Source organism: Clinocottus analis, unplaced genomic scaffold, assembly GCF_023055335.1.
Source record: "Clinocottus analis isolate CAN_PGR_092001 unplaced genomic scaffold, fCliAna1.0.p SCAF_17, whole genome shotgun sequence".
In the NCBI taxonomy this organism is placed as follows: Eukaryota; Metazoa; Chordata; class Actinopteri; order Perciformes; family Cottidae; genus Clinocottus; species Clinocottus analis.
Window position 1 is genome coordinate 15,304,754 of NW_027175898.1, and position 12,827 is coordinate 15,317,580.

General features: G+C 46.2%; 1 protein-coding gene across 1 annotated transcript in view; it reads right to left on the reverse strand.

Moving 5' to 3' along the window:
• Nucleotides 1-1,505: 1,505 nt before the first annotated feature.
• The window catches only part of plekhh1 (pleckstrin homology domain containing, family H (with MyTH4 domain) member 1), a 33,786-nt gene continuing 22,464 nt past the window's right edge, over nt 1,506-12,827 (reverse strand). Inside the window, exons 16-30 of the mRNA XM_068581056.1 lie at nt 11,457-11,537; nt 11,088-11,267; nt 10,849-10,960; nt 9,957-10,069; nt 8,296-8,472; nt 8,102-8,199; nt 7,602-7,779; nt 6,883-7,038; nt 6,366-6,463; nt 5,942-6,083; nt 5,693-5,835; nt 5,341-5,470; nt 5,001-5,084; nt 4,257-4,403; nt 1,506-3,316 (exon numbers count right to left, since the gene is read on the reverse strand). Of these exons, the coding sequence (XP_068437157.1) occupies nt 3,158-3,316; nt 4,257-4,403; nt 5,001-5,084; nt 5,341-5,470; nt 5,693-5,835; nt 5,942-6,083; nt 6,366-6,463; nt 6,883-7,038; nt 7,602-7,779; nt 8,102-8,199; nt 8,296-8,472; nt 9,957-10,069; nt 10,849-10,960; nt 11,088-11,267; nt 11,457-11,537 (1,998 nt within the window). The 3' untranslated portion in view covers nt 1,506-3,157. The remainder of the gene's footprint in view (nt 3,317-4,256; nt 4,404-5,000; nt 5,085-5,340; nt 5,471-5,692; nt 5,836-5,941; nt 6,084-6,365; nt 6,464-6,882; nt 7,039-7,601; nt 7,780-8,101; nt 8,200-8,295; nt 8,473-9,956; nt 10,070-10,848; nt 10,961-11,087; nt 11,268-11,456; nt 11,538-12,827) is intronic.

The window sequence follows — 12,827 nt, forward strand, 5'->3', positions numbered from 1 at the left end:
TTCATGTTAATGTGCCAGATTTGGCACATTAACACGTTTGCAGTATCTAGTTGACGCGATTAAAAAAAAATACACACATAAGCTGTTAAATGTACTGTTGGTTAATATCAAGCAATTACAATATGTATTTATATTAAAAAAATAACAAATTCATAGGAAATAATAGGAATATTAATCAATAATGAAATGTATTGTTAGTTTCAGTCCTGAAATTACAGCGGCAGTCACATTTATAAGTATGAAAAGGCTTTTATTATTTAGAATAAGCTGTAAACTGCACATACAGTATGTACACACACTCATATATTCTGTTTTTTGACTTCATAACTCATATAGCATACACATTGGTTTATGAGTTACAGCCGGCCAGTAACAACATGTCCATCTATTCAACAACACTGGAATCTTTTACCCTGAATTCAATTAAAACTTTAATAAAGCATGTGGCCAGAGCCCTAATAAATGATAATTGTTTTCTTTTTCGATGAGCAGTGAAGGCATTGCAGAGCTTCCGCAGTGAGCCCTGAAACGAGCGTTTCATTTAGTGAAAGAGCAGCTCTGGAACAAGTAGAGCTCCAGAAAAGCTATGAAAACATGTTGGATTTACAGCGTGTACGCTGGCAGGAAAACGCCATTACCACGCTGACCCCCTTCGGTTCAGAGAAAGCAGAACGGCTCCCAGTCCGGCAGGCCGGCCGCCAGTAAAACATCTCCTGGACTGGGCCGCAACCAGCAGAGTGTGTATTCGTGCAACCAGCAGAGTGTGTATTCGTGCAACCAGCAGAGTGTGTATTCGTGCAACCAGCAGAGTGTGTATTCGTGCAACCAGCAGAGTGTGTATTCGTGCAACCAGCAGAGTGTGTATTCATGGAGGCGTTGCATGAGAGAAGAAGGGGTCGGAGGAATAAAAATTGCTTTCTTTTCAAGCTGAGCTTTGACTAAAGTGTGAGTTTTGTCAGTGTTGCTTGAACCCTGTTTCCTGAATGGATGAACACTCACAGGCGACATGTTAAGTGAGGGAAAGACATGGAAAGTGATCGATGCGTTCAAGCACAGTCGGTATTTTTGAGACTTTCAAGATTTACTATTTTAAAAAAAAACAGCGGAAATGAAGCGAAACGGCAGAAATTATTCGTTTTATATTTGTTACGTATCGGGGGTGAAACATGTATTCAGTGTCTTTTAATGAAGTAAAAGTAATAATATATTACATAACACTCCAAAGTTCTGCATTTTAGCAAATAAATGAAGTTAAAATGTAGAAGTATGATTGAAAAAAAAGTTTCAGAGCAAACTTGAACCCCAAAACTTTCAATGTGGACCATAATTTTAATATATTTAATATACAAGTTTACATTACGTCAATAAGTTTATATTTCCTTTATAAATATCACGATATTGATTTACATGATCAACCCTCTAAGCAGCATGTTGAAATTGAAGCTCTTTTTATGTTTATGCATATTTTTTATGTACTAGATTATATGAAGGAAACACACAGGAACTCAGCATTGTACCGTTTATTCGAGCGTCACACAAACACAAAGTCACCGTCTCTCAAACACACACAGGACAAATATCCAAACTCTTAAATTACTCCGCTACAGAAAGGAAACTGCACGTTTTCCAACATAAACGTGACAGTCGTGAGCAAAAACAATGGGAGTAAAAATAAATAACTAGTACGGACACGACAGTGGTTTGATCCAAAACAGTTCAAGTCTTTTTCCTTTCATGTGTCCTCTCCTTTTGTTGGTTGATTATTAAAACACTGCATGAATTATGAATACGCTGAATGTATAATATGTTGACACAGGAACTCGTTGCACCGCTCAACTTCCACGCACTCAACACATACAGTCACCGTTACACACCTTTCACACCACATTGTGTTGTTGTGTACCTCAGTAACGTCACACCAATAGCAGATCACACACTTCACCTTTATTTGGCCTAGAAAAGTGAGCTAAATATTATGATTTTTAAAAAATAAAATGGATTACAAAAGGCTCCTTAGATAAAGGACTTTTATTTTGATAGGGTAAAATCAGCCCGGCACTCTTTATGAGGAAAACCAAACTGTATCAGGGTTATTAATTGGTTAATTGATCAGTTGTTGTTTTTGATAATTTAGTCTTTTTTTAAAGCATAACTTAGTGGTTCCAGCTGTTTAAATGTTAATATTTGCCTTCAAGTTAAACTGAAAGCTTCAACAAGGAACTTTTCGTTTCGTGAGGATTTTGGCGCTCCTGGTGGACAACAGCGGTCGTGTTTCCAGCTCAGTCCTGGTTCTGGTTCCTCCCGGGCCCAGAAACACAGCCTGGTGTGAGCGTTTGCTCCCAGCGGATCAGCGAGGATGAAGCTCTGGAGCTGAGGAGTTTCTGGTGAACACGCATCCGATTGTGTGATGAAATAACGACATAGAAACCACAGCGATGATGTCGAGGTATCGGGATCAAATTGAGACGGTTTCAGAACCAGATCAAACGTTCCTCACGGTAACTTTTAATATCTTTAAATGGATGTCAACGAAATTCATCAATTAATAGAGAAAATGATCATCAGATTAATCTATAATTTTTTTTTAAAAAGTGTTCATTGCAGCTCTAAATCTTCACTATGGGTTATATAAAACGAAGATGCTTAAAAAGTAAAAATAAATCACGTGCCATAGCGGTCCCTTTCTAATTGCACAGTACCTCATGAAGGAATTTAAACGCTGCTTTATTGTCAAGTACGAGCGACACACACACACACACACACACACACACACACACACACACACACACACACACACACACACACGCAAACACACACACGCAAACACACACACGCAAACATCGTATTCCAGTCAAACCAGCTCTCTCAAGGCAGAAAAGAGGTCTGGCGAACATGAACATTAGCATGAAGGCAGATACAACAGGATCCCGCTGCAGGTAGTGAAAATGTCCTCAGACCACGTCTGCGTTTCAAGGAATTTGAACCCTTAACTAAAGAGAGCACGAGTTGAAACACTCTTTTGTTGTAGAAATAAATAGTCTCACAAGACCTGATCCTGACCTTTCTAAATCTAAATTAGAGTTTAAAAAAAAAAAAAAAGAAAAATCTCCTGCAACCCAACACTAGCGCTTCGTCTTCAGGCCTCCCTGCAGTTCATTCACAGTAGCGTGGGGCCCTTGGTGGTGTAGTTCATGGCGGGGAAGTGTTTGCTGTCCACGTCCCAGGGGCCGAGCGGCGGCAGCGGCGGCGAGGCCGACGGGAGGCTGGGGTTCCAGTGGTTGATGTAGCTGGCCATGAGCAGAGTCAGCTCCAGGATCTGAGACAAGAGATCAGGCGGTTAGCGTCGTGCTACGTGAGGTTTCATTGGATCCTGGGGAGCTGGAGGCTCACTGTGGACCATCAGAGTTCCTCTCGTGAGCTTCACCTCACGGTTGTAACGTGACTCTGTGTTAAAGCCCCATGGAGGAACAACCTTTATACGACCTCAACACCTGGAACACTCGACCCATCGACCCGCATTCCCTTTACGCCTCGGCTGCCGGCGATTTACATGAGTGGTTACCGACATTTTGACACAACATGCTATTTGACACTGTTAAAAACAGACGAAATCGGGTTACAAGCCGCTACCGCCTTCGGTGGGTGTCCCCGCTGTAGCCAGCTAGCTCCCCACTGTAGCCAGCTAGCGCCTCTGCGAGCTCCCCGCTGCTGTTAGCTCCCCACGGCCGAAAGCTAGCGCTGCTGCTAGCTCCCCGCTAGCTGCTACTGCCACTGCCTGTGTCACCTCTGCCCAAGTCGGGCGGTCAAGCCGGGGCTGGTCCCGCTATCTTCGCTGGTTGTCGGGGAGCTAGCGGGGAACTAGCAGCAGCGCTAGCTGGCTACAGCGGGGAGCTAGCACGGGACAACCACCGAAGGTAGTAGCAGCTTGTAACCCGACTTTTACAGTACATAAAAGTGAATAATGTTACAAGATGTGTTTCATATTTGATTTGCAGTTCTTTAACATCCTGTTCAGGTTATAGCTGACTATTTTCTAGTCAAATCCTGATTTTTCTTTCTTTGTTTTAGTTTTTTTAGTTGAGCTACTTCACAATATTTCCAGTATCCCGGTTTAGGATTCCTGCTTTCCATCATCTGACTAAATGACAGGCGAGAAAGTCTCAGGTGGAAATGTTCAGGCATTTATGTTCCACACTTTGTTCAATGGTTCAATCTCGTTACAGACAGGTAAACAGGTGATGTGACGCCACACTCACCTTTGGCTTCGCCATCTCAAAGACCTGCTTCTCCACGCTCTTCTTCCCGCCTCCAGACTCCTTCTGCTGGCTTGTCACCACCATGAAATCCTCACAGCAGCCACCGAAGGTAATGACAGACTGGTAGGAGTGTGTGACCAGCGTGTGCTGAGGAAGGAAGGAAGGAAGGAAGGAAGGACATTGCCAGTGTGAAACTGTGCAGCGACATAAACAGGGAGCACGCTCCGATTTTTATTGCTGCTACCAAAATAGAGCGCGGACTTCTTTTGGGAAATCGTTTTGGTTTTCCGCTTCTTTTTTTTTTGAAGGGCAAATTGAGTGTAAAGAAGCGTGACATTACATCCAGAGAGTTCTTGTGATTTTTTTACTTCCTTTTTCCTCTCTCTCTCTCTCTCAAAGACTTTCATGAAAGCGCACGAGCAACAGCATCGCCGCCAGACCAAGAAGTGAAATGGATCCAGGCAGGCCGCAGAAAATTACAGAGCTCGCGCTATATAGCGTGGTTTACATGTCTGTCAAGGGTCAAGGACGGTAAACTCTGAGGCCTGGCTTGTTTTATTTTCCTGTGGATTTCTGGGGGTTTTGAACCGCCGCAGAATAGAAAAACTCTTTCCAGACAAAAAAAAGCTCTGCAGCTGTTTGCCCGGCACTGCAGTTACATAAAGAGTGGGACGCACGCTCTATAAAATGTGCATGGATCTCTAGAGATAAGTGTCGACCGGAGGTATTCTGTTCGAAACCAACCATCGCGTAGTCCAGCACGCACAATCCATCTTCATTGACCGCCAGCCACACCTGGCTCTGCTCGACAGGGGAGGGGGGGAGCGGCTGTGGACAAGGGAAACAAAAGAGAAGAAGGTCGTGTTACAGGTGTCGCGTAAACACAGAGGCTTCCCTCTCTGGGTCTTCTTCTCGGTCTGGAGCTGGTCTTTGAGAGCTTGATGGATGGGGGCTTAGGGGTGCGTGCTTGTTTTCAATACAGGCTCCAAACTAAGGAGTGAATTTGCCCCCCAGCAGCCTGCAGCCTGCATGAAGTTATACATTAAACACAAAGCAAAAGAGACTCTTTTTTTTTCCACCTTACCTTCGCACTGAAGAGTTTGGCTCCAAATAGGGGCCACTTGCGAGCCACAGTCAGGTATATTCTCACACACTCGGGTGCACTGCACCCACGTAGCAGAGACCACTTAGTGGCCAGACGCTCAGTGAGGTCTCTGACAGGAGGAGGAAGACGAGGAGGAGGAGGAGAAGGGGAACATTGGTTAACGTGGAAATCTCATCAGACGAGAACATCCTGCAGCGGTTGTGTCTGATCAGTTCACGACAAAATTAAATTACTGCGTTTGATGTATGAATGAAGTCCGACAAACAATTCTGCACGAGGACAGACGGTTCTCTGGTTCAGCGAGTAGTTTTTTTAGTTTTTTAGTTTTCACCTGAGCTGCTCCGAGCTGCAGTCCTGTTTGTAGCGTTTGGGGCAGAAGCGCTCCAACGCCTGCAGGAGCATCAGCTGAGATTTAGGCTGAGGGGAGCCGGGCGGACAGAAGTAAAGCGGTTTCTCCAAGTCGCCGTATTCCACCTGGAAGGCCGATGAAAGAAGAGAGGAGGGATCAGGACGAGAGAGTTTAAAAAAAACATCTAGTGTTTTTTCTCTTCGTCCTAAATTCGCATTAATCTGCACGAACCTGCGCCATGAGGGCGGCCACCTCGAGAGCCAGCTCTTTGTTCACGGGGAAGTGGCCTCGCTGGACCTCGTCGTTCAGCTGGTACGCCAGCAGGAGGCGCTCTCGGTCCGTCTGTCCTTTCACCTGAGATCTGAAACACAACCTGTGCCAGCACGAATGAGAACAAACGACAAAAAAAAAAAGAAGAGCGTCGTCATGATTTTTTTCCCGGCAGAGGCTGGGACTTCCACAAACACACACACACACACACACACACACACACACACACACACACACACACGGATCCCTGCGTAAACACGCATCACGACATCACCCTCTATTCTCGTGTGATGCAAGTTCAGACGAATGAGTGCGACCGCATAATGGAGGATAATGAGGTAATGTGTGTTTTTGCAAAGCTCAGATGCGACGGAGGAAATCCTACCTGCTCTTGTACGTGAGACGCACGATGCGCGTGCCCTCGGTTTTCCCAGGATGCAACTCTTTCAGGGCCTGCTCCCATTTGGAAATGACATCACAGATCTGTCAAAAGGGATAGAAGTCGTATTTTATGTATATATATGTACACACTGCAGGCTGTTCCAGCTGTTGGACAGAGTTATAAAATACTTTGTGTTCACTTCCTTTGGTGGGCCGGTTAAACATAACGGTTCCAGTTTCAGGAAACTCCGCTTTTTATCATGATTGAGTGGAATTATATTACAGGGTGAAGCTTTCGGTTTGCATTTAAAAATCCAAAAAAAGTCACCAAAATGTTTGACCAAACTTAATTTGTCAAAATAATCCTTCGCGACCAACTGCTTGAGCCTCTGAAATATGAAGTAATGCGAGACAAATTATATGAATAAATGCACCGCGGAAGCCTCTGTGGCCTGTCGGGTTTTTTTTTGGTTTTTTTGCTACCGTCCACTTCTGCCCAGAGACACCCGGACTCTTCTCACCTTGGCTGACAGCTGCAGCCAGTGCTCCAGGTCTTTGCCAGACGGGTCGTCGGAGAAGAGCGCGAACCCAGACAGCTGAGGCTTCCTCACGCCGATCCTCTGGTTCAGCATGTAGAGGAACTCCTCCACCGTGGTGGAGCCGTCGAACCCCACCACCTAACACGAGGAGAAAAGAAAGTTACACAAGTCATTATCAATGACGAGAGGCACCGGGAACCAGACCCGGCCGACCGGCGTCCATGCAGACGCACGAGGAAGTCCAAAAACAGCCTTCAGGAGGTCATTTTTCTGTTGTTTCATGTCCAGTGATCTGTGAGTTTTTAGGGCTCGTTGGCGGCAAAACTCTTGGAACTGCAACTGTGGAAAGTTACCACGAAGGCAGGACGATGTCCCAGGAAACGCTAGAAATACAGAGCTCACACGCAAGAGTAACCTGATTGCATTTATTTGATTAGCAAATCACCGGCGAGGCCCTTTTTTTTCGGTGTTTTTTTTGCCAGAAATAATCAGGCGGCTGATGTTTTAATCGCCTTTAAGTGGCAACGTCGGCCCGTCTCCTCACATCTGCAGGAACACACTGACGCTGCCGTTAAGTTTCCTTCCCTCTAGGCAGAGCACGCCTTCCCTTTGCAGTGAGTGAGTCGCAAAGAAAAGCTCAGATTGACGTCCATAAGACAGGATTATGAGGTGGACGCAGCGTGAGTGAGACGGCGCGCTACCTGGTAGGTGTGGTTCATGAAGTGGACCGGGATGCTGAAGGGCAGCGAATGGTGGTAGGGGTTCCTCAGCAGGATGGAGACGATCTCCATGCGGGAAGGTTTGGCCTCCCGCTCGCCGTTCTGCAGCGTTCGCTCCACGGACCGCTGGCAGTACACGGCGAACTTCCCCACCTCGCTCCTGCGTACGACGAGAAAAAGGGGAAGAGAGATGCAAACGATGCAATGAAACAACTGCATAGAGATGCACAAAAAAATAGAGCAAAAATAACCAGAAACGAGACACAACGTGTCTACAAACGCACATAAAACAACTACAAAGAGATGCAAAACGTGTGCAAAGACAAAAAGAAACTCACTGTGACAAAAAAAAGAAGCAAAAATAACCAGAGAAGAGACACTACATGTCTACAAAGACACACAAAACAGCTTCAAAAGACTCCAAATAACCGGATTCGAGTCACTTTGGACGGAGCATCAGCTGCAGCCGTTGGGCTCCTCACCTGGTGTCCGCGTTGCGTTCTAGGTACTCTCTCAGGTACCAGAGGAAATGTTGTTGAGGGAGGAACAGAGCCACACACAGAGACAGCAGCTGCCAGCACTGCAGGAAGGAAAGCGTTCATGAACACGATCGTCCATTTTATTTGTTTTTTAAACCCGGTATTGCGTTCTTTCCCCTTTCTCTCCGCGCGCCGACCTGCGTGAGGGAGTAGTTGTGTTGCGTCCGGCGGTTGGTCTGCTTGATCAGCTGACAGTACACCTCGTTCTGCAGCTCCGGGTGCGTCAGGCACACTTGCAATGCATTCTGGGCCAGCGAGGTGTGGTAGTCCACGGACGGGGACTCGGCCAGCACGTTGATGAAGAGCTGGCAGGACTGCGGAGAGGGAGGAGAGGCGCTCAGGTCAGTTGCACTGCGCGGCCACCAGGGGGAGGCAGACACACACTGGAGACGACACGGCTACAGGCGGCACGAAGAAGTCTAGAGGATGTTTATGTTCAGGCCAGAAAACAACAACAAGTACATAGCATGACGTCAGCAGATATGTTTGTCATTATTTTATGTAACTTTTGTCCTCATCTCTCATTTTCTCTCTTGTCTGAGACAGTTGAAGACGATCTTTTAACCCATCGACTGTATATTAGAAGTAGACAATGTTTGTCCATGGGTTTACGCGCCGCTGTTTTTGAACGCTTTTTTGGCATTTTTTTCCGTCACCTCGCTTGTGCAACCAGAAAAAAAGAGGGTGGAGCCAAGTACAACTGAATAAGACAATTTTAAGGCAATCTAAGATGTTTCGCACTTAACTTTCATGAGCTGAAAGGGTTAAAGATGGACGACAACAACGTGCACAACTCCCACATCCGACTCCGCCGTGGTAGTGACCTGTCAATCACAAGCTAGCCACGCCCCCAAAGCATACCCTGCTTTAAAATGTGACCATAATTTACTAAATGAACGTCATGCTGCGTTGAAGAAGACTGAACTGACTTATCTTTTGCAACCCGAAGACACGCCCCCTCATGGCCATTAGAAAGATTGCAAGTTGAGGGCACTTCCTGTTCAGACTCCTCAGTCTTCAACCGATTCAACATTATTTTTTTTTTATCATCCCTGTCAGATTAATTAATACTTCAAAGACATGAAGTGGAGCGTGGACTTGAAAAGCGTGTCACCTCCATTCACTCTGCTGCTTTTGTGCGTTTGTGACTGGTTTTTAAGGCCGGCTGGTCAAAGAGACGGCCGATCCATTCAGCTTTCAATCCCTTAGTGCGGTGACTGTGGTGGAGGAGGAGGGAGGAGGAGGAGGAGGAAGGTGGGGGGGGCTCTGGGTGGGCGCCATGAAGGGCTACCGAGCTGAAAAGAGAGGAAAAGGATCTTCCTACAAGGTCCCCCCATTCTGCTCTGATCCTCCTCCTCCTCCCTCCATCTCCATCTCCATCTTGTGGCTTTCATTTTCACGGCTGCCACTCTCTCTCCGAAGGCCCTGACCTCCCATGTCTGGTCTTTTAAAAGAGGGTGGGTGGAGGTTTGGGGGGCCCGTTCACACTGGCCGTAAACCAGAGGAGCAGTTAGCCTCAATCAGAGCAGATAATCAAGCCCATTATCTCTCTTCCACACTTTTTAATGAGCCGGGCCCATCGTCCTCGAGCCTTTGATCCGCTTTCAGAGGCAGGAGGGAAGAGAGGAAGGAGGCCGCGGTGCGTATCCAGGAGGAGGAGGAGGAGGAGGGATGATGCCTTGAACAGACCCTCGCAGTGAGAGCCGCACAGAAAAAGGGGGATGGATTTGGAGAAAGGGATGAAAGGAAGAGGGGAAGAGTAAGTGGAAGAGGACAGGAAGAGGGCGGAGAGGCTGACCTTAAAAAGCTTGAGCGCTTCTGTCTGCAGAGCTTCAGAGGGCAGCGTGGTGAGAGGCGAGCGCAGACCCTCCTTACAGAAGCTCAAGGCCTCGCTCCTCCACAAGGAGGACTCTGGGAAAGGAAGAAGCGCACACACACACACACACAGACATGGACGCGCACACACACACAAACAAGATTGAGTTTCTAAGCCGTAATGACCCAACAGCTGAGAGTTATTCGCACACAGCGGTCCGCTCGTAAACACAGTCTGCAGAGCAGACTAAAGGCTGTCGGACAACGCTGGATCCAAATAACATGTAGCATGTAGCATGTAGCATGTAGCATGCGACGGAGTACACTTGTGGCCGCTTATGGAGAGACTTTGCAAGCCTTCAGCCTTTCAGTCGGCTGTGAGTGTTACAAATGCATCTCCAGCGTCAAAGAACAAGTAAAATATGAAATGCCAGATTGTTGAGGTCGCGTTGAAAGGTATTTTATTATTGTGTGAATTTGTGTGACTTTTAGGCCAACACCAAATTCATTTTAAGAAAAAACTATCACTGTTCAACGCATCAGGGTTAAAGAGATAAAAATAATAATACAATAATAATTACAAGTTTTTTCTTAGAATTAGAGTCAGAATTTTAGATAATTTAGATATTCATAAAATGTACAAAAGGAACAGTTTGCGAAATAAATAACATATGAATTATCGCTGCTTTATTGCGTAAACTAAATAATCTGGACAAAAACAAGTAACCAGTTACTCCTAACTTACATTAGGCTCTTCTTAAGGGTTAGTAAAGCACAAAGTACATTAAAAATCAATCTTCAAGCTCTTTTAATTAACTAATAATAATAATAATAATGCCATGTTATAATTTGCTGGGCATAAGGGATCTTCTCACCTGGGTCTCCATCTGCATCCAGCAGCTTCCCAATGAGCTGCTCGCTCTCCGTGCCCACTTTGAAGGTCGCACAGCTGCCCGCCGCCACGGTCAGGTGATACAGCCACGTGTCCTGCGTGTGTGTGTGTGTGTGTGTGTGTGTGTGTGTGTGTGTGGTGGGGGGGAAATGTGCAATGAATCCCCTGAATCGAAATTGACATTGAAAACATCGATGAACTACGTGAGTTACGCGGCGTCACCTTCTCCTGCTTGGTGCCGATGAGCATGTACGTGGGACTCTGGTACCTCGGCTGGACGGCCAGCGTGCAGTGGGAGGAGAGGAAGCCTCGCCCGCCGGCCTCGTAGTCCTCATCCGAGTCGCAGGAGCGATCCACCTCCTTCACCGAGGCCTCGCGGATCTGCAGCTGACCCAGAGGCAACTGAGAGAGAGCAAAATCATCCCAAATTGACTTCATTACACTCTTTTTCGTGCCCGTGAGCAACATCTGTGAGCACCTGCGTGCTCAATTTGTGAAAAGCCACTCGTTTCGTAGGGAGGAGCCTGGGTTTTGCGAGGTGTTAAAAGACGGCAGTAAAAGCAGGCGTGAGGAGAAGGGAGAGATGCGAACCTTGTCTTCCTGATTGCGATAGTAGTAGAAGACTTTTCCCACCAGCGAGCACCACAACAGCTTCGAGTGTCCGTGTTTCACCTGGAAGAATATCAGGAAATGTATCAGGACACATTCAAAGGCTGATTTTAATAGAACCATATTAAATATAAAACTATACTTTGTATTCTTTGTTTTATCTGTGACATTGTAGCAATGTTGTAGCAATGCACAGTGTAAAAAGAAACAATGAGCAACATTATTATTGTATTGTATCATATCATAGCAATACTTTTATCATATTTTGTCAACATTATGTACTTTACACACATCTTTTATATTATTCTACTGTTAATTTTTAATTTTTTTTATTACCGCTCTACTGTTTATTGATGTTACTTGATTTTTTATATTTATTTAAGTGTGAGCAATGCTGCTGTAATCCTGTAATTTCCCCACTGAGGGACTAATAAAGGATTATTTTATCTTCTCATATCATAGCAATACTATTATCATATTTTTGTCTTTTTTATTTTTTATTCATTTTTTACCATTTGAGCAAAATCAGCTTTTCGTTGTATAGAATAACTGTTATCTGTGTGTTATATCACAGTAAAAACATCTTGAATCTGATCAAAAAGCTTGACAGACGTCACTTCTGGGACCAGCAGATGTCCCAAGTTTGCAAATCATTATATAAAAAAAAAAAGTATGTTTCAAAGTAAACTTCTGCCAGATGTGAAGAGTCGGTCTGACGCCGCTGATAACTCCACATCACTTCCTTCTGACGGTTTTAAAAAATGTGAATGGAGCGGCGCTTCCACTGAAGGACGCCGTCGACACCGAGCCAGCTGTGCATCCCTTAAAATCGGGGTCACGAGGGGTTAACGGCCCCCGTCTGGACCCGGAGAGGAGGGAGGAGGGAGGGGGGGGGGAAGGGAGGGGAGGAGGGAGGGGGGGGTCACGTCATAACCAGCAGATCAAAGACGACGCGGTCAGGGAGGGATTTGGCGTTGGGCGCGAGGACACGGGGCTGTCAGTCATCTGTCAGCGAGCCGTCACACACACCCGTCAGATGTTTAAGTGTCTAAACCCCCGGCAGCAGACGACGGGCCTCGGATAAGGAGAGGAGGCGAGGAGAGGAGGAGAGGAGGGTTTGAAGGGAAGGAGCTCTCAAGCATTCCAGCAGCTCGGCCTCACCGCCGTGTCCCAACGTGAAGGACGGTTGTTTTTTAAGAATCTGCTTCAAGAGCTCCGTCAAAAACCTCCTCAGCCCACAGAGACGTCTCCATCGGTCTGAAAGAGGACGTCGAGCTCTTTCAAGCGCTCTCTTGAGGAGGGAAGTCTGGCTAACCTGCAGCTCTTTCATCTACACAATGGAAGCGCGGCAAG